The sequence below is a fragment of the Lynx rufus genome, unplaced genomic scaffold, assembly GCF_022079265.1.
Source record: "Lynx rufus isolate CCGP_SWC_20201006 ecotype Redwood Valley unplaced genomic scaffold, mLynRuf1.p SCAF_10, whole genome shotgun sequence".
Taxonomy (NCBI): domain Eukaryota; kingdom Metazoa; phylum Chordata; class Mammalia; order Carnivora; family Felidae; genus Lynx; species Lynx rufus.
The window spans coordinates 22,885,279-22,906,220 of NW_025814824.1; the positions used below are offsets into that span (position 1 = coordinate 22,885,279).

At 42.3% G+C, this 20,942-nt stretch overlaps 1 protein-coding gene across 1 annotated transcript; it reads left to right on the forward strand.

Annotated features, from left to right (window-relative positions):
* Nucleotides 1–5,435: 5,435 nt before the first annotated feature.
* LOC124524105 (spermatogenesis-associated protein 31D1-like) lies at nt 5,436–19,202 on the forward strand. The gene is made up of 4 exons (XM_047096164.1): nt 5,436–7,487; nt 14,811–14,849; nt 15,748–15,913; nt 18,585–19,202. Exons 1-4 carry the CDS (start codon nt 5,917–5,919, stop codon nt 19,200–19,202), a joined length of 2,394 nt encoding a protein of 797 aa, XP_046952120.1. The 5' UTR covers nt 5,436–5,916.
* The last annotated feature ends 1,740 nt before the right edge of the window (nt 19,203–20,942 follow it).

Here is a 20,942-nt window from a genome sequence, read left to right on the forward strand (position 1 = left end):
TGGTCTAAGATAGGTTTCTGTATATTCTTTGACTATCAATTAAGCCAGGAGCTCCTTGAAAGCAGAGGACTAATATAGTTTCTCTCTGTATCTTCAGTGTTCAAGTCCAGAATGAATGAAAGTAACCTAACCCACCTGTATGAAAAATCATGCTTCCTGACCCCAACCTTAAAGACTGTGGGAAGGAACCATTGAAAACCAGACATATGGTGGCTTTCTACTAGGACAGGTTGGGTTGATTTTCAGGAAGAGCTGTATCAATTACTCTGATCTTGATGTGCTGCAAAGGGTTGCTTCTGTTCTCGTTTCAGCAGTTCAGGGATGGGAAGACAGGGATGTGGGGGGAGCGACCAGTGCAACTTTTGCTGCCCCAAGAGAATTTTCATACCTAAGGATCTCCCGAAGGTATTTTATGAGGATGTCCCAGTGTTTGGGTGCTGGGCAGCAGTGGTCAATGAATAGCTGCACTGGCATCTTGGGTTGTTTGTATTCCCAAACTCACTCATCTCGGCGGGCAAATTCTCTCTTAACATTTGGTACTGTGTGACAAAGGAGATGGTTGGGAGGCAACTGTAGCCCGTTCTCTATACTCCTTCCTTTGTTTCAATGCTCTTGTTGACTTTCCCTACATATGTAAATACGGGAAATGACTAGAACGTATGTTAGTTTTTGTAAGAAATTTATACATCTAATGCCTTGTTTGAAAAGGCATTGGAAAGGGCCCAGGAAAATAGTCTTGCCAGTATCCTTAATAAGTAAGCCAGAGATGGCAGTTATGTACCAAGTTCATTACCACTCTGGCCCTTCTCACCCTTCCACTGTCATACATCACTAATAGATGCCTGCATTCTTTCAGAAAGAGAGAGCCCCCGAATCCTTCTTAAAATCAGGTAACTGCCACCAATTAGACCGACCTGGCATGTGAGATGAAATCTTACCTGACAAAGCTGGTTTTATATATTTCTAGGTGTGAGAATATTATTCCAGTTTTTATTTCTTCCTTAGCTCCTCATGTCGAAACTGTTCCAGGCCTTAAAGGCAGGAAGGGGAGGCCTGGCAAATCAAGGTATCCTCAGCAGAATGCTGAGCTCAATGATGTGAGGTGACCAGCTAGAGTAAAGCAGAGTGTGCAGTGGAAAGTCACACGAAGTGAATGTGGACTAGGAAGGAGGAGCTAGGTTAAGGAAAGCATTGGCATCCAGGCCAAGACATTTGAATGTGATTTGGAAAGTCAGTGTTCCTGAAGGCTGGTCAGTATATTATTACTCAGGGTTCTCCAGAGAAACAGAGCCAATAGGATGGGATGTGTATATATACACACCCACATACAGAGCAATAGAGAACAGAAAGAAACAGAGAGGCAGAGAGACAGAGGCGTAAGAGTGGGGATTTGTTTTAAGGAGTTGGCTCTTTTGAGTGTGGTAGTTGGCAAGTTTAAAATCTGCAGTGCAGGCCAGCAGGCTGGAAATTCCAGCAGCAGTTGATGTTGCAGTCTTGAATCTTAAGGCAGTCTGGAGGCAGAATTCCTTCTTCAGAGGACTTCAGTTTTTCCTTTTAAGTCCTTCACCTGATTGGATGAGGCTCACCCATGTTTTGGAAGGTCATCTGCTTTGCTCAGAGTTTACTGATTTAAATTTTAATCACATCTAACAGCAATTCAACAGAAATTATTGGTTAGAACAAAGTTAGTTTATTTAAGTGAAACAGAGTTGACTTAAAGAAAATTATTAAATAAATATCAGATACAGCTGGTATAGGGATATGTCGAGTATATATCTTCTAAAATGGCTGAGATCAGAGAATGGTAAGTGACAGAATCCCTAAACTCTTGTAACAAGGAAACATCATAAGAAAATGGGGTTTAAGGAGATTAATTCTGCTGCCCTGAACAAAGGCTATGGGCAGAAAATATGCATCAACAAATTTTAAATATGAAAATGTTCTTTCTTGTAATAGCTATAAAATAATGCCTTTTCTAAAGATGCTTTTTCCCAAATTTCCTGAATATAATTTTCCAAATCTGCTTTTTTAGTTGTTTATGCTTTTTTTCCCCCTGTAACAAATAGTTTTCAATTTTATGTAATCTGAACAGCTGGGTCTTTTGCTTTATGATTTTTTAAAAGGATTTGAAGCTTAGGAAGTCATCCTGGGTTTTCAGTTTCCAGGTGTAACTTACACCTTGTTTGAGTGGGCAGTTGGATAAGGCTATTTTTTTTAACTTGTTTTATTTTTTATTTTTTTTTTGAAATTCACATCCAAATTAGTTAGCATATATTGCAACAATGATGTCAGGAGTAGATTCCTTAGTGCCCCTTCCCCATTTAGCCCATCCCCTCTCCCACAATCCCTCCAGTAACCCTCAGTTTGTTCTCCATATTTGTGAGTCTCTTCTGTTTTGTCCCCCACCCTGTTTTTATATTATTTTTGTGGAAAAGGCTATTTTTAAAATATTTAATTTTTTCATGTATCTGGGATTTATCTTGCTATGCATTATTAGGAATGCATCTAAACTAATTTTATTTTCCTTAAATTCCTACTGAGTTATTCCTTTACAAGTTCATGAAATAGCTCTTCCTTTCTGCTGATGTCATTTTTACTTTCTAGCAAATTCTTATATGGAACAAAATCAATTTCTGGACTAGCTAGTCTGTGTTCTGTAACTGTATATTTTTTTCTTCTTTCAGTAGATTATTTTAATTATATAGTCTTATATTTAAATATCTAGTGTGGCTAGTTCCATCTCTTATTCTCCTTCAAAATTTTCTGTGATCCACTTATCTATTTTTCTTCCTGTGAACATCAGAATTTCGTCACATTCTCCCGAAGTTTCATAGAATGTTAGTTGGATTTTGTGTAAATCATTATGAGGGTTATAATGAATTCATGTATAATTCATTTATGTATGAATTTATGCACATTTTCAATCAACTTTTGATGTTTGTGACTATAGAGCACAGATAAGATTAGAGTCAATGAATTAATCTAAAATAATAATGAAGATATTTTATCTCAGGTGCCTCCTTCACTTGAGAAATTTAAATGTATAAATAGCCAAATCGAATTGAATTCCCTTCTTTTTGCCCCTAAATATCTGGTGTAGATGTAACCCAACAATCAAGGATCCAATGACTGGCCTCAGGGAGCAGAATAAAAGAAAGAGTGGTAAACCATATCCTGCAGAGCGAAGGTGCAGGCCCGGGACTATAGGAAGTTCTGGTCATAACCTTGCTTTTTTGCTTTATGCTCTGTGGCCTGGGGCAAGTTATTTAATCTTTTGGGGCCTCAGTTTTGTTATCTGTAAAGTGAGAAAAATATTTCTTCCCTCACATTATAGTTAAAGGGAATGAGTGAAAGTTTGGGGCACATGATAAGTACTGACCAACATGAGTTCTGTTCCACTTCCTCCTTGTGATTCTCTCCCTAATCCCTGCAAGGGTTGACCTAATCTACATTAACTCTCAAGGGTGGTCTCGTGACCTATGAAAGCCTGTTCTTTCTTGGGTCAATTTTGAACTGTGTATTTTATAATCAATCACTGCATTTATATGAAAAAGAAGTAATCCACTAAATTCTAAGTGGTGAATTTTTTTTTATGATGGTAGGTTTTGGGGCCAATGTGCATTTGTGTCTACATGCCGGAACTTCTGCACTGGCTCCTCTGGAGTACCACAGCAGTTTATTAGACTAAGCTTGGGTCGTGAAGGAACGTTACATTCAGTTTATTTTAGTGCAGGAGGGGTGAAGGCACACACTGTATTTCCATTAGATTTTCACAAAAAAGCATTACTATCTCAATTGTTTGTAAGTCCACTTAGGCAAAAAATGCACATTTTTTTAAAGTTGATTTTGAGAGAGAGAGAAAGAGAATGCAAGTGGGGGGAGGGGCAACAAGAGAGGGAGAGATAGAAGCCCAAGCAGGCTCCAAGCGGTCAGTGCGAAGCTCATTGTGGGGCTTGATTCCAGGAACCACAAGATCATGACCTCAGCTGAAACCAAGACTCAGATGCTTAACTGACTAAGCCACCCAGGTTCCCCAAAATTGCACATTTTGAGGTGCACTGGGTAAAATTTGGTGCTTATTGAACCTCTGCCTTCATACTAGAAGGCAAATTAGGGCCCTGGAAAGAAAGTCCCATATTGAGTGTGTGAATTATGTTGAAACTGTACAGACTCCAACTTTCCAAGCCCTCTGAGAGAAAACACACACACACACACACACACACACGCTCACATGCACACCCATATATGAAAGAGAGGATTAAGGAGAGAAGAAGTCAACCTGCTTGGCCTCAGTTTCCAATTTGTAAAATGAGAAAGCCAGACTAGAAGGTTCTCCAAGGTCCTTTCCAGCTCTGAGTGTAGGAGACAATCTCAAATCCTGTGCCTGTATTAGCCCTTTGTGGACAGGGAGATTAAAAACACAGGTGGCTCTCCTGCAAAACTTTAATTGCAGAGCTTTAATTAGAAAAAGAATCAAAATACTCTTTCGGATTATGTTTTCTTAATTTTATTTTTAATTGTGTTTTTATTGTTTCCATTTTAAGAGAGAAATGAAAGCTGCAGTTTGCTGAAGTGCTGCCCCCGTTCCCCTGCCATACAACTGCCCCAGCAAGTTAACCTAAAACGGTTTCTAAAATGTATTTTTAATGAGAAACCAAGGTCCCTGAAATTTGTTGTGAACATTTTTTGCCCCTTTAGACCTCTTATGGGGCTCTGGAGTTTCCATAACTCATTGCCAAGAGCATGGCAAAGGATTTCGGCTTAGTTTAGTAATTACCTTGTGTTAGTCTCACTCAAAGTTCTTTTTCTCTTAATGGGTTAGGAGAGCCATTCAGAGGCTTTGATTCTAGTAATTAAAGTTGCAATGGGAGGGGCACCTGTATGGCTCAGTCGATTAAGTGTCTGACTTCAGCTCAGGTCATGATCTCAACAGCCCGTGAGAGTTCAAACCCCACGTTGGGCTCTTTGCTGACAGCTCAGAGCCTGGACCCTGCTTGGGATTCTGCGTCTCCCTCTCTCTGCCTGCTGCCCCTCTCCACTTGCATTCTCTCTCTCTCTCTCTCTCTCTCTCCCTCTCAAAAATAAACAACAAAAAAAAAAATCTGATGGGCAGGGAAGCTGAAGGTGCTTGTAATGTTTAGCGTATTAAAATGGCCATATCCAGAGCTTACACAGGGTAAATTCTTACCAGAGACTCTGAATAGGGCAGGTCAACATGAAAAAAGGTATGAGAAAATGACAGTGCTAAGGGAAGTCTGGGAGTATTCTTCCCTCTCCAAATTAGGTCCCACAATTAGAATGGACATTTTTTTGCCCCCTGTCATCGCATGAGGGAAAGATCTCCCCAAGTCTCCCTGTGTGCTTCCAGAATGCTGACTCACTCCCAGACTTCAAGGTGGAGCATGCAAATTAGATCACAGTTTCTCAAACTTTCTGTGGTGGAGGACCAGTTTGCTTCCTCCCTCTGCTCCCCATGTACTCTGGGCTGATACTTGCCTAAGATACAATGCAAATGAATCACGAAAACAATGACACACATAACAAAGACAAAATACAAACGTTGGATTTTAATTATTAGATTTAATTACTCTGTAAAATTGCAATAGAAGGTTCTAACCATCCTCAATTTCTATACTTGGTGCAGATGGTGACAAAAATGTGGGAACAAGTACTGGCCCATTGACCACACTTTGAATAGCACGGGCTAAGACCAGGGCAACAGTATTTTCTGGTTCCCAGTAATTATTTCAAGTAATTCCCGAGCTAGTCCCATTCACCTGAATTTTGGGACTTAATTGAGAACACTGGGACAACAATTCTCTGTTTTTCCTGGGTGGATGCCATCTTGGGACCCCAAATCTAAATCTGGGGCTTTCAAATCCCTTAGAGGAAGCTCTAAGTCTCTATGGAGACAAAATGGAAAATTCAGCCCCCATCCTGGATCATTCTCACCCTGCCACCTCAACTGGGGGCAAGGAAGGACAGGGAATCCCAGCAAAACTACCGCGTCCTATCAACCATGGGCTTGCAGAGGAATTTCAGAAAATGAAGGATGGCAGACAGACTCTTCAACCTATCAGACATAGCAGCATAGGCAAAGCAAGTCAGACACAGACTGTGCCAGGCAACAGATGGCCCTCAAAGCAGCCCGCAAGGCAAGCTGGGACCAGGCGTGAGCCAAAGGATAAGACCATAAATCCCAGCGATAGAGTCAAGATGGAACAGGGCAAAATGGTGGTGAATCCAGAACCTGTTTCTGTGCCCAAAGTGTCCAGGGAGTTATTCAGGGCTGAGGAGCTAGATGGGCGTCAATCAAAACCTAGAGACAGCTTGACAACCAGCCAGCCAGGAAGCCCCCAAATGATAAATGTGAATGCAAATAAGGACAAACGTACCATGACCATTAAAAGCCACCCACCAAACACATCAATTCCCCAAGATCCTAATTTAACAGAACGGCTGTATAAGGAATTAAAGCTTAAATTGGAGCAAAGACAGCAGAGCTGGGCCCAGAGCAAAGACAACGACCTGCCCCCCTCGACTTCCAAGGCCTCCCTGACTCATGACCAGGAGGACTCCAGTGAGGACATGGGAGCTTCCCAGGTGCTTCACGTCCGTGTGCAGGACACAGGAATTAGTACGGAACAGCAGCAGGATACATGGGTCCCTAAGCATGTCTTAAGGAAGCACCAGCACAAGAATCTCCCACCAGCTACAGAGACAGTGAGCCCTCCGTGTTCCAAAGCACAAGAGTTTGGTGGAGGGGATGCAGGGTTGGGGACATCCCAGCCTATAAGGAAGAGTTGCCCTCCTCGGGAGGTGGCACTGGCAGAGAAGCCTGGGAGCCAATCCTCCCGCACCCTATCACAGAAGGGTCAGCCTCCCCCTGAAAGCCTTTTTACAAAAAAAATGAAGGCTATATTACAATGGCTGAATCCTGGCAGAAAGTGCAAAAGACAAGAAAACTCCCAGGAAAAGGGCATCCTGTCATGTGTGCAAAGCAGAGGCATGGTTCAAGGTAGAGCTGCCTTTACTGGGAGGACCGAGGCTCAGAAACTCAGGGAAGATGTTGGGAAGTTCTTAGAAGAGAAGATAGGGCACCGGCGTGCTACAGATAGCGCCTGTCCTCAACAGCCCCTTCTGTCCTCAGCCAAGTTTGGGAAAGCTCGGAAGGAAGCACAAGTGCAGGCCCAGGCACAGCCTGCCCAGGGGCCTCCTCTCAGCTACAGGGCTCCCTCCTGTAAAGAGAGAAATACCAAGTCCTGTCACCAAGAAGCTGTCTTTGTGGGCCACAGCCATTCTCCAAGTATTAGATCAGGGACAAGGGCAGACACCCCCAGGAAGCTGTGGCACTTAAGGGCCAGCTGTTGTGTCAGAACCATCGCCTGTCTGTGCCCCACAGGGAGCCTGTGCCCCACCCACACTGCACCTGCAGGCATCAAGCTGGCCAGGGGCCTCCAGCCACACTCACCACTGCTAAAGGCACGGTATTCGGAGATCTGTGTCTATCATTTAGACAGAAAACCCTTCTCCAGAATTTCCGGGGGGGGGGTGGAATTTCTCCCCCCAAATACCTTGTAAAGAATATTGATTCTCCCCAATAAATATTTCTCTAATACTGACGTCTGTTCTGTGTACTCTGTTCGGGGCATAGGTTTTGGGTAATTTAGGGCTTGTGTTAGTTCAGCTATTGCTGATTGCTTCAAGGGACCAATACCCTGAATCTCTTGAGAAATAGAGATCATGTGCTCCTAAAGCCCATTTGATGCAGTTTTAGGAGATAGGCTCTGTCTCCTATAGGTTAGCCTTAGTGAAAATGTATAGTAGTCCTTACCTTAACTGTCATCAACTGTTTTATAACCTTCAGAGCAAGTCTTGTGTATCTGAGCAGGATAAAAGACAGGTATAGATTTCAGATAATAATGATTAAGCCACTGTTTTTTGTTTTGTTTTGTTTTGTTTTTATTCACAGTTAGTGTTATAGTGGCTTAATCATTATTTGGAAATCTGTAACCAGAGGATCCCACGGGGGGGGGGGGTGAACTTTGAATGGGAGTGGTTGGGCTGTTCAGTGTTAAAAGAAAAACACTGCTAAAGCCCTCTTTAAAGACGATACAAGTGTGGTATCCTTTTGTCCAGGGTTATGCCATTGACCCTGCAGCATCTGAACATTAAGGTCACAGAAAGAATTCAGAGTCTATGGGGAGCCTGAGAGTGACAATAGATGGAATATGGTCCAGAGCAGGGAACATGAAGAAGTGAGAAGGTACTGGAGGCTCTAACATCTATGTAGATATACCAATAACGCAGCCTTCCAGTTCCTACATAATCTCAATTTAGCATCCTTTACTTCCCATCCAGTGCAGTTACTGCCACCCTGTAGAACTTAGTACTGGGAATACTTCTGCCATCAGGAATACTACAGTCTGATATTGTGTCCTTTTACCTCCTCCTCCTATCCTTCCAGCTTATATGTCCCCTGTTATCAACTCCACATGATTCTTTCCAACTTCTTGTCTATCTACCAAGGTCTTGTCTTCCTGATCATCTATAAGGTAACCAACATTATAAAGCTCTAGTAGAGGGGTGCCTGGGTGGCTCAGTCAGTTAAGCAGCAGACTCTTGATCTCGGCTCAGGTCATGATCTTGTGGTTCATGAGTTTGAGCCCCGCATCAGGGATCCCTTGGGATTCTGTCTCTCCTCTCTGCCTCTCCCCCACTTGTGCTCACTTTCTATCTCTCTCAAAATAAACAAACATACATACAAAAAAAAGCCCCAGTACAGCATGGGGAATATAGTCAAAATGGAATTGTGATAGTTGTAGCTGCAGTTGTGGTGAGCACAGCATAGAGTTTTACACCTGAAACAAATGTGGCATTGTGTGTCGACTATTCTTCAATTAAAAAAGAAAAAGGCTCTAGTACAAATGGGCCCCATCCAATCCCCTTCAACTCTTCTTGTCTGGCAAAATGTCATCTCTCTGCTTTTTCCAGAAATGTCTTTTTCTAAGTTACTGACTACTGGAAATCTCACAATTGAGTCTACTGATGCCACAAGAAATTCAGCCCCAGCAGTATCTGGAAATCATTCATCCACCCCACAAATACTTATCCCAGGTTTACATGCAAACAAAACAAATGGAGTTAGGTCACTATTTCCTTAGTCTGTTCTCTTCCCAATTCTACTCAAATGTATTTTAAATTTCCCCACTTTTCTCAACTTAGGCCACCTTTACTTGGCCCAGCAGATGTGCTGGACCACAGTTTACAGAGGAACTAGAAATCTGTGAGATGGGAGCTTTTTGTCAGAACACAACAAACACAACAAAACAAAATCTTCCAAAAATATTTCCCTATTCCTCTCTCCTTCCCAGTGCAAAAGGAATTACTCTTTATTGAGAAATAGCTAAATTATAGTCTTGATGGACTGATCCTCCCTTGACAGGTCTCCTTCTGCCCCCCTCCCTGTCCTTATGAGGCACCCAACCTCTTTTTTTTTTTTTTAAAGATTTTTACTACAGAAATGTTTAACATGCACAAAAGCAGCTAGAACAATATAACTTCCCACACACCCCTCACCCAAGTTGCACTATTGTCATTTGGCAGGTGTGATTATGATTAAAGTGCAAAAGCCCACTTAAACACCTTACCATCTAGGGGCTCCTGGGTAGCTCAGCCGGTTACATATCCAATTCTAGGTTTAGGCTCAGGTCATGATCTCACAGTTCATGAGTTTGAGCCCCACATTGGCTCTGCAGAGAGCCTGTTTGAGATTCTCTCTCCTTCTCCCTCTCTGCCTCTGCCCTCGCCTGCTCAACTCTCTCTCAAAATAAATAAACATGGATTCTTTTGAGGAAATATGAGGGGTAGGGCTGCTTCTGAGTATGTTTCTCATTTCATAAAGGTAAAAATGCACTACTGGGGAAAACAACAGCTGAAGGCAGAGTAGATCTTGGGGATGTAGATCTCTGGGGATGATGTGGGGTCCAAAGGGAGATCACCAAACCAGTAAAAGGGGTCTCAGGTAATATCAGGGTAACAGGTGGAATATGAAGATTTCACTAAGGTAAATATATGTGGTGAATAGGTGGAGTTAGAAGGTAGGTTGGAGGCATCTGAAGGGCCATGGAAGGATGGACAGATCTGCTGGGTTGGATGGTGGGTGAAGGGTTGCATGTGAGTTTCTCTCTTACATTGTCCCCTCCCCCACCCTCAAGAACCTTTGGTATCTAAGCTAAAGCTCTGTAACGTTGGCTTGGAACTCTAGTCTAGAACATGTACTCTCAATGCCCAGCTGCCTGAGGCAGCAATACATTTGCAATGATATGAACCATCTTCGTCTAAGACTCCTTAGTGCACTATGGCTGAAATCCAATTCAACTTGTTAGGTATTTCCATTCCTGTCTTCCTGTGTGGGGTGGGAGTCCTTCTTCTGGTGCTGTGCTACGTAAAGAAGAATCCGTGTTTGCCAATATTTTGGAAACACAGAGACATCAATCAGGTAAGTAGAGTCCCTCAGAGATATTAAATCTTTTCAAATAGATGCATTTAAAGTTATCAACTTCCAACTATTGCTTTCGCTGAATCTTACAAATTTTGATTAAGTTGTATTTTAATTTTCATTTAGTTTAAAATAGTTTTTTCTCTTGAGATTTCTTCCTTGACCCATGTATTAGTAGTGTGTTATTTAATTTCCAAACATTTTGGAATTTCCAGCTATCTTTCTGTAATTGATTTCTAGTTTAATTCTACTCTGGTCTGAAAACATACTTTGTGTGATTTCTACTTTACATTTGTTAAGGTGTGTTTTGTGGCCCAGAATGTGGTCCATCTTGTGAATGTTCCATGTGAGTGTGAGAAAAATGTGTATTCTGCTGTTGAATGAAGTATTCTATAAATGTCAGATCAAGTTGATTGATGGTGTTGTTCACGTCAACTATCTTTACTGATTTTCTGCCTGCTGAATCTAGGTATTTCTGATGGAGGGCTATTGAAATCTCCAACCATAACAATGGATTAATCCATTTTTTCTTACAAGTTCTACCAGTTTTTGCTCATATACTTTGATGCTATGTGTTACATGTGTACATGGTAAGGAGTGTTATGTCTTCTTGGAGAACTGACCTCTTTATCCTTGATAATTTTCATTCTTGTGAAGTCTGCTTTATCTGAAATTAATATAATTACTCTTGATTTTTATTTTTATGTATGTATGTATGTATGTATGTATATATGTATGTATGCATGTATTTTTGGTTAGTGTTAGCAGGTACATTTTTTTCTGTCCTTTTGCTTTTAATCTATCTATACCTTTATATTTAAAGTGGGTATTTTATAAACAACATATAATTAGGTCTCGTCTTTTTACCCACTCTGACAGTTTTCTCTGTCTTTTAATTGGTGAATTTAGACCACTTCCATTTAGTGGTCTTTTAAATATAGTTGGATTAATATCTACTTTGTAACTGTTTAGTATTCATTGTACCTATTCATTTTTTCTTCCCCTATTTTTCAGTTTTTATGTTTTTTTAAAATCTTTTTTAATGTTTCTTTATTATTGACAGACAAGAGTATGAGCAGGGGAGGGGCAGAGAGAGGAAAAGACACAAAATCCGAAGCAGGCTCAAACTGATGCAGGGCTCAAACTCACAAACCAGGAGATCATGACCTGAGTTGAAGTTGGACACTTAACTGAGCCACCCAGGCACCCCAGTTTTTATCTGATTTTAAGCAAACATTATATGTGATTCTATTTTCTCACTTTTGTTAACACATCAGTTATTCTTTGTTAAAAAATGTTTTGTTGTTTTTTTTTTAAGAGGGAGAGAGCACAGGCAGTAGAGGGGGCGGGGTGGGGGAGAGAGAGAGAGAATTCCAAGCAGACTCCACACCCAATGCAGAGCTCGATGCAGAGATTCATCTCACAACCCTGAGATTATGACCTGAGACAAAATCAATGGTGTGATGCTTTACTGACTAGTCACCCAGGCGCTCCTGTTAAAAAATATTTTCATGGTTGTCCTAGATTTTGGAATATACATTTACAACTGTTACATAACACTATACCACTTAATAGGTAGTGCAGGAGTTTCCAATTCCTCCTGTCCCTTGTAACACTGATGTCACTCATTTCACTTATCCATGTAATGTAATGATCCAGCACATTATCATTATTATTATTGGGCCAATTGAGAGTAAGATGAATAAAGATTTTATTTTTTCTTCCTTCATTCCTTCTCTTCCTTTTCATCTGAGTATTTTCCTTCTCCTTGAGGAAGTTATTTTAACATTATTGCAGGGCAGGTCTGCTGCTGCTGAATTCTCAGTTTTTATTTGCCTGAGTTTTGATTTCTCTTTCAGTTTTGAAGGATAATATCACTAGATATAAATTTCTTGATTTGTGGTTTTTTCTTTCAACACCAAATATTTCACTCCAGTCTCATACTTGCATGGTTTATGATAATAGGTCATAATTCTTATCTTTTTTTCCTCTAGAAGTGGGTTTTTATTTTTGTCTGGATTCTTTAAAGATTTTATCTTTTTGTTTCCTACATTTGGAAAATGATATGTCCAGGTACAAGCTTTTTTAGTATTTTTCTGCTTGGTGTTCTCTGAGCTTCTACAATGTATAGTTAATCTGCCATTAATTTCGCAAAACTCTTGGCTATTCTTACTTCAAATATCTCTTCTGCTCTATTATTCTTCTAGTATTCCAATGACACATATGTTACACATTTTGAAACACAATTCTTGGGTATTCTATATTTTAGCATTAAAAAAATTATTTTTCTCTTTGAGTTTTAGCTTGGAACATTTCTACTGCTATGTCTTCAAATTCACTTGTTCTTTCCTTGACCATATGCAACCTACAGATGAGTCCATCAAAGGCATTCTTCATTTGTCATAGTGTTTTGGGTTTCTAACATTTCCTTTTGATTCTTAGAGTTTCCCCTTTTTCTGCTTATATTCCTCATCTTTTCTTGTGTGTTGTCTACTTTTTCCACTAATATAATAATCAGTTATTTTAGACTCTGTACAATAATTCTGAAACCTGTGTCATATCTGAATGTGCACCTGATGCTTGGTTTGTCTATTCAGATTGCTTTTTTCTTGCCTTTTAGCATGCCTTGCATTTTTTCTTTGAAAGCCAAATAATAGGAGTATTATAAGTATTATAATAAGAGTATTATAATAGGAACTGAAATAGTGTGAAGGCTTATGTTAACCTGGCTAGGTGTTGAGCTGTGTTTAATATTTACTGTAGCTATACATGTCAGAGTCTTTAATTTCCTCTAGTGTCGTTATTTTTTGTCTCCCCTAGTGTCGGTAGGTTTCACTAAATGTCCCTACGTAGCGCCTATACCCTGCAGCTCTTTTCAGCTGTGATCCTGTTGATATGGTGATAAGATTTTGGGGAGGGGATATAATTAAATGTCAGTCTTTTAATGCGTCTGTGTCCCTGGGCTGTGATGTTCACAAGTGTATTGAAATTTTTTTGTTTGTTTTGAGTCAAGTCTAGAAGGTGCTGCTGTAGTTGAGACTTTCTCTCATGTGACATAAGGCTCTGATAGTCTATTCCCCTGCTGAGTAGGCTTCTGTTATGAAGAACTCGGAATATTTCACAATGTTTTCAAAATGATTACATTTATCTCCAACCCTACACTCCCTTGCCAGAAACAGGAGCATTTTTTCCTAGCTCCTTACTGTGAGAACCAGGTGGGGTTCCTGGTAATAAAACTCATGAATAAGCAGGGGAACCCCATTAGATCGTGACACCAGGAGTTTCTCAATCTCATGCTAGCCCACATGCATCCTCCGGCAATTTGTCCAAGTGTCTATTCAAGTGTTCCCACAAGGAGAGCAATCCCAAATCTCCAGTGGTTTCTGTTCCAGGTAAGCTGATCTTAACTGTGATTTGGTGTATTCACACTCTGTGAAGATTTAGGGTAATAGCTTTGCCACTATGGCTCCAAGAAAAGTCATTGATTTTCAGTTTGTTCAGCTTTTTGCTTCTTTCAAAGACTAAAGTGATGATTTCCAGGCTTTTACAATGTGAGAACTGGAACCAGAAGTTGCCCTTCAGAGAATGACTCTTTATATTCCTGTTCTTCGTCCCACATTTCTAAATGAGTTTGGTTGGGTCACAGAGACACCTAAAATGGGAAGTTTAAGAAACTAGACATTCACTCCTCTAGGAAAAGAGATTTGGCAGGGCTACAGGTTAAGGAACGACTAAGGTTTCCAACTGAAGCTCACAGACTATCTGGATGGGGTGACAGGTCTCGTGTAAATTCCCAGACACAGTGATTCCATAGTCCTAGATCAGGTTGTTTAGAGAGTACGGGATCTGTGTAAGAGAACAAAGCTCCACAGCACTTGATCAAGAGTCACACTCCCATGTTTGGCATCACTTGACCAAGCCTTCCTTCACTGATCAGGAGAACAGTGCTGAGCCTCTGAGAGCCTCTGAACAAAGACTGGGGTCTGAATTGTGTCCCAGGATACAGGATCCTACCTGAAGGAGCACAGATGTGACTGTTGGCCTCAGTTTCTATTTCCTCAATGAACTTATGGTTGACAATATTAAGTGTGGGCCCCACAGACAAAACACTTCCTTCAGTTTTTCCAAGTAGTAAATATGGAAAACATTTTATTATCTTTAAAAATTGATAAAGCAAGGACACAAAATTATATTACTTAAAATAGAGTCATAATATTTATGGATGATAAATGTCCCTTTTTCCTAGAGAGAAGAGAGACAGAGAAATGAGTCCTAGCTCCTCATTCTTTTACTTTTATTCTGGTATCAGGCCAGTGCCAAGAGAGGCGGAAAAGTTGGACACTGAAAGGTAAGGTTCTGCCTATTCCACCTGAGCTCTCCAAGAGTGACCCTTCCTGTCCTTTCCATGAGGTCCCAGGTCCATGATCTCTGAGGATGTCAGTTGCTAGATGTCTGCTAGTCCCTACCAGAAAAATAGGCCTCACAGAAGAGGCTCATGAAAAGGCATTCATTCAGTGCCCAAGACCCTTCTCAGTTTCCTTGCTCTGCCCATCCCTGAGCACAAAACAGTGATGGACCTGGTCAATGGGTGTTGCCCAATAGGTGGCCATGTGACTGTCAAGAGTCTGAACTTCTGTCCCCTGATTTTCTGAAAGGCCTGTGACATCATGGATATTCAGATTCCTCTTTGAAGTAATCATTGACCTATGTTCCTCATAGGGTTTTTTTCAACGTCACATGGGATAATACATATGAAAGTCCATTGTGAATGATAAAAAAAAAAAAACATACCTATATGAGTCTTGTTACTATTATTATCATTGACTATGTGATTTATATCCTCATTCTTAGGGCTCTCCAAGTCCAATCTACCAAGGGTATCACTTAAAGGAAACCATACTCAGCCTCTCATAATATCTCTTGCTTCTACTTTCATCAATCTCCTCATTTTCCAGGCTGGAAAACTTGCCAGAGTGAAGCTGAGGAGGCAAGAAAGGTGATTTCTCTTCTGCAAAGGTGACTAAATATTACCTTCTTTCCTGACACCCCCGCCCCACCTTTTTTAGCAGAGTCTATGAATTTCTAGGGCTTCAGGAAAGCCTGGGATTGACAAGGGATAGAAAATCCTCAGAGTCAGAATGGGAAAGCCTTTGGGATGGGGGTGGCACTACTTTTGCCAGAATTGCCAGAGCCACATATGTTTGTTTTGGCCGTGGCTGCAGCTTTGTACCTCCTGTCTCCTGCAGCCCCCTGTGCCGGCATCATGATACCATGCACTTTCGTCAACTGTTATGTCCAGACCCCTTCTGTGAGGTGTGTAATAGTACAACTGCTGAGGTCAATCGGCTGCTGTTCCTGGAGGTCCTGGAAGACGCTACTCCCTCTGTGATCCCCTTGGCTGCCACAGCTCCTGTGACTGACTCATCATTCAGTCCATCCCCTGCCTTCACAGCAGTCCCTCCAGGAGACCTAAAACCAGCCCCTTTGCCTGAGCCTTCGCCACCCCCACTCCTTTTTCTCACCTAACTCTTTCTTACCCTCACTACCAGGTCACCCTCAGACACCAGAGTCTTTTCCTCCTTTGAATTCCAAATTCCCAATGGGCCATTCCACACCCCAACCCCTTGCCTTTCCCCCCTCCTACTACATGACGTTCAGAAAGGGGATCCTATTGCCCAAGCAGAGTTCACTTTACCTCTGAATATCATCTTCTCTCTTGACCCCACCATTTTCCAAGATGTCAACCTCTTACCACGTCTGTCCCAGACAAAGATCCCAGTGATTCATTTCTTTGGCACCATGCAACACTGACCCTGTCTGTTTCACCACTGCTAGAATGCACTTTAACTGTACCTCAATCTAAATCGATTTCCACCTCCTTGAAGCCTGTTCCAGAAGACTCATCTCCAGACAGACCACCCTGGTGGGTGGTCTGCCTGTATCCCAACAATCAGAGGTAGTGGCCATTCAAGACCTCAATTTCAGAATTCTCCTGTTGGAAGGCTCAAGCCAAGAACATGTTCCTCCCCACATTATCACATTCTGATTTTCAGCAAAGGCAACTTTACCTCCATCTACCAGAAACCCATCTCTGGAGAGACTCTGTTAACAAGCACAAGGAGGCCAGTGGAGTTTCTTTCTTTGGCCTTAACATCTAGGCAGTCTTAGAGAGACAAATGAAAAAAAGAATGCCTTTCCAGATTTTAGAGAGGAAAGAAAAAGAAGAGGGACCATTTTCAAAACAATGTGGTCAGAATACCAATGGACATCTTCAGTGAATTTACTGCAGCCATTCGATGTACAGGTCACCACAGCCCCCAAAACAGCTAGAATGTTGTAAGCAAACTGGAGCACCTGCACATTTGTCAGCAGTTCCTCTGTATCAAGTGTTTGGGGGAAAACTTGAATCAGAAACATGGCCAGCTCTTCTGGGGTCTTCCCTTTTTGCATAATGAGTCCTTAGCAGCCACACTCTTGGGTTTCTAGTAGTAATTCCCCATAAGAGTCTCACTTTGTCTTATTCAATGGGCTCTATAATGCTTCCACAGTCAAAATGCAGGATCAAGAATCTCTACCACTTCCTCATTCCCATCACCTATGTCTCCCTAGTGTATATCCCCAACCCTTGCCTCAAACCCTGTCCCAATCCCAGCCCCTAGCTTTCACTCCAGTGAACCCTCAAGCCCACCTTCAACCCTGCATACCAATCATACCATCTTCTTCTTCATCCCAGAATAGGGACTGTGGAGTGTCTTTCTCCATAGATCGAAGAATAAGTCAGACTCTCCTATCTTGACTGAAAATCAACACCCGGAGTGGCACATGTTGAAGAAGCACCAGGAAAGTTTGTGGGGTTTAGTGCCTGGTTCCAAAACTCTCATGAAGCCATTTGTCCTCAAGTTCCCAACTTTGCATTGTTTAGCTGGTCATCCCATGCCAATGGTCTCCGTCCTTCCTGGCCATTTTCATATTACCTATGAAACCCAGGAGAAACTGGAGTTTCACGGTCCAAGGAAGGTAATCCCATACTGGTACCTCCATGCCTGTAGAAATCTAGAGTCTCTAGTACTGATAGAGCCTCAGTGTATGAGCAAAAAGGCAGACATGTCTGAGCAAAAAGGCAGACATGTTTGCTCAAAATTCTCTGAGCTTCAGGACCATAGTAGCAAGGATTTAGCAAAGACTGAATTGAGTTTCCTAGGAAGTTTCCATGAAAGGGTCCCAACAGAGTTCTAGCTATGGATGAGTATGATGAGGAATCTTGGGTATATCCTAGAGAAGAGCCCAGAAGTCAGCCCTCAAAGGGTCTCAGAATGCTACCTAGCGAAGGGTCTTAGGGCTGCCTCAGAGACAAAAAGTAACTGTGTGTGTCATTCAAGGATCACTCATGGAATGAATTACCAAATGACTCAAGGAAGGACACAGACCAGAATCAAATGAAATCTGACCTTAGATTACATTTGAACAAGAAATTTTGGTAGATTACTGAGGGTAGGATTCCTACAGGTGTGTAGGATTCCTACAGGTGTGTGTTGTTCATGGCTGGCTGATGACAATGCACTGCCTTCGTGTGGGAATTCCCAGACTAAAATGGAAAACACAAATCAAAAAAGACAATGGTGGTTAGGGTTTGCTGCCAGATTACCATTCTGGAGCCTTCCTTTCTCAATCCCAATACCCGACGGCTGCTAGAGGCCCATATTATAAGATTTCAGATGAGTCAGAGGTGGGGTCTACCACTTAGGGCTCTTGAATCCATAAAATTCTGTATGTTGAGAGAAGCCACAACATGGCCTCTTCCCCAATTAGACATTCCCTCCTCAGCCATGCATATTTCTCTGGTGGATTCCAAAGCTGAGTTTTCTAACCCCCGTGAGAGAAGCTCTAAAACTTTTCATGGCAACAGGATGAGAACACCAAATTCAGTCCCCACCCTGGATCATTCTCTCCCTGCCATGTCACCTACGAGCAATGAAGGACAGAGGGCCCTGAAAGCATCACTCTCTGACACCAACCATGAGCTTGCAGAGGGTATCCAGACAGCTGCATATGGAAGTCAGACTTTTCAGCCCCTTATGCACAGCATCATAGCTCAAGTGAGACAAGGGCGGCTGTACTAGACAATAGATGTCGCCCAGAGGTGCCCCCAAAGCAAGCTGAAGCTGGACATGAGCCAAAGGATGAGAATGTCAGTCCTAGCGATGGAACTGAAATGGCTCAGGGCAGAGTGATGGTGCAGAAGAATTTAGGCCATTTTGCAAAGCACAACTTGTCCAGGGGCGTATTCAACACCGAGGAGCTGTGTACTCTTCAATCCCAATCTTGTGAAGTCTTGACAACCAGTGAGTTGGAAAGCTCCAAAATGACAAATGTCAATTTGAGTGAGGTAGAAGCTGTGCCGATCACTGAACATTCTTCACCAAAAACACTGGCTCCCCAAGATTCTAAACTATCAGACTTTGAAAGACATCTCTTTAGTGAGTTAAAGTTGAATTTCGAGACGGTAGAGCACAGTCAGGCTCAAGAGTTTCCCACTGACATGCCCCTTAATTCAGATAGCTTGATGTACAAAGCCCCACTGACTCAGTTCCACAGTGACTGTAGTGGGGATATGGGAGCATCCCAGGTGCCGCATGTCCACTTGGAGGACAATACAGTACGGAGCAGCAGCAGGAGTCCTGGCACTCTAAGCTGGTCTTAGGTAAGTGCCAGCCTAAGAATTTTCCACAAAGAAAAAGTGCAGAGAAAGTGAGACCTCAGGGTTCCAAAGCAGGAAAATGTAGAAGGGAGGATTCAGGGATAGGAACATCTGTAGCCAGAAAGAAGAGCCACCGTGTTGAGGACAGAAGATTAGAGAGTGCTTCCTCACCTGTGTCACAGAATGAACAGTTTCCTCCCAAGAGTTACTTCAGAAAAAAGATGAGGGAATTTATTAAGTGGATCAAGTCCAAGCAGAAAATCACAAAGCAGGAAATTTCTGGAACCAAGACCCAGTTGAAAGTGTGACTGCTCTCGGGACGCCTGGGTGGCGCAGTCGGTTAAGCGTCCGACTTCAGCCAGGTCACGATCTCGCGGTCCGTGAGTTCGAGCCCCGCGTCAGGCTCTGGGCTGATGGCTCAGAGCCTGGAGCCTGTTTCCGATTCTGTGTCTCCCTCTCTCTCTGCTCCTCCCCCGTTCATGCTCTGTCTCTCTCTGTCCCAAAAATAAATAAACGTTGAAAAAAAATTAAAAAAAAAAAAGAAAGTGTGACTGCTCTTGTGAGTGCTGGGCTCATGAGCTCATGATTACTATTGAGAAAAACCTAGAAGAGAAGGTGGCATGTAGGTATGAATCTGAGGCCTCAGAGTTAAGCCCGCAGAAGGAAGAACTGTAGGCCCAGGTAGAGTCTAACAGGACATATCCCTCCAATATTGGGCTTTCTCTGACCCACAACATGATAAACAGGCAAGTATTGTTATATAGCCAAGAAGCTATCTCTGTTGAACAGAACTGTCTTACAAGTGTCAGGCAGAACAGAGAAAGGATCAGACACTCCCAGATACTTGGCACTTTCAAGGAGCAGCTATTAAGCCAGTCAACCCCCTTCTCCTCTGCCTTCCAGGGAGCCTGTGTGTCATCCAAGCCCTACCTGTGTGCATCAATTACGCAAAATCCTTCCAGCCACCCTGACCGCTGATGAAAGTACTATGTTCAGAGCTGACTCTTCTATTCGAGCAGAAAACACTTCTCCATCACTTCCAGGGAGCAGAAATTTCCCTAAAGAAATTGTTTTGTACTTGCTGAGAAAGCCTTACAATTTTCACGGTAACTTATCCTCCTATGAAAACTACCTTTCTTCAATACAACCAAGAATATTAATCCTCCTCAATACATTTTTGTTCTAACAAGAGAGTGCAGTTCTCTGTGTATTGCACTGGGACTGTGAGGTGGTGCTGGGCATGGGAGTGGGGACTCTTGCTTTGGAAAAGGAAGGAGAGAGTTCTGCTCTTACTGATTTCCTCTTTGGGTTTCTCAATCCAAAGAAAGAAGCCTGACAGTGGCCTTCTCAGTTTTATCCTGGGGCCCTTTATTTGACCCTGCTCAGGGGTCCTGAATTTTTTTTCATAAAAAGTACAAAAGGCTTACTCTGAAAACATTCAGGCCTTCACCAAGTGAGAAAACCCCTTAAAGTCTACATCTTGGCTCCACCTGTTTGTTCATCTGCTCCCAAAGTATCCTGACATATATATAGCTGTAGGGTGCGATGAGGTACTATGGCATGTAGGCGTCACCTCCCGGAGACTACTCAGGGCTTATGAGAGCACAGGGATACCATTTTGGCCTAAGAGAACACAAGATCGTCTTTGAGCGTGAAGACAGCACCTCCAGGATGTTGTCAGGGAAGCTGTGCTCCTATATGGTGCCTGCTTTCCCAGACATGCTACATTTTACACCAAAGTGA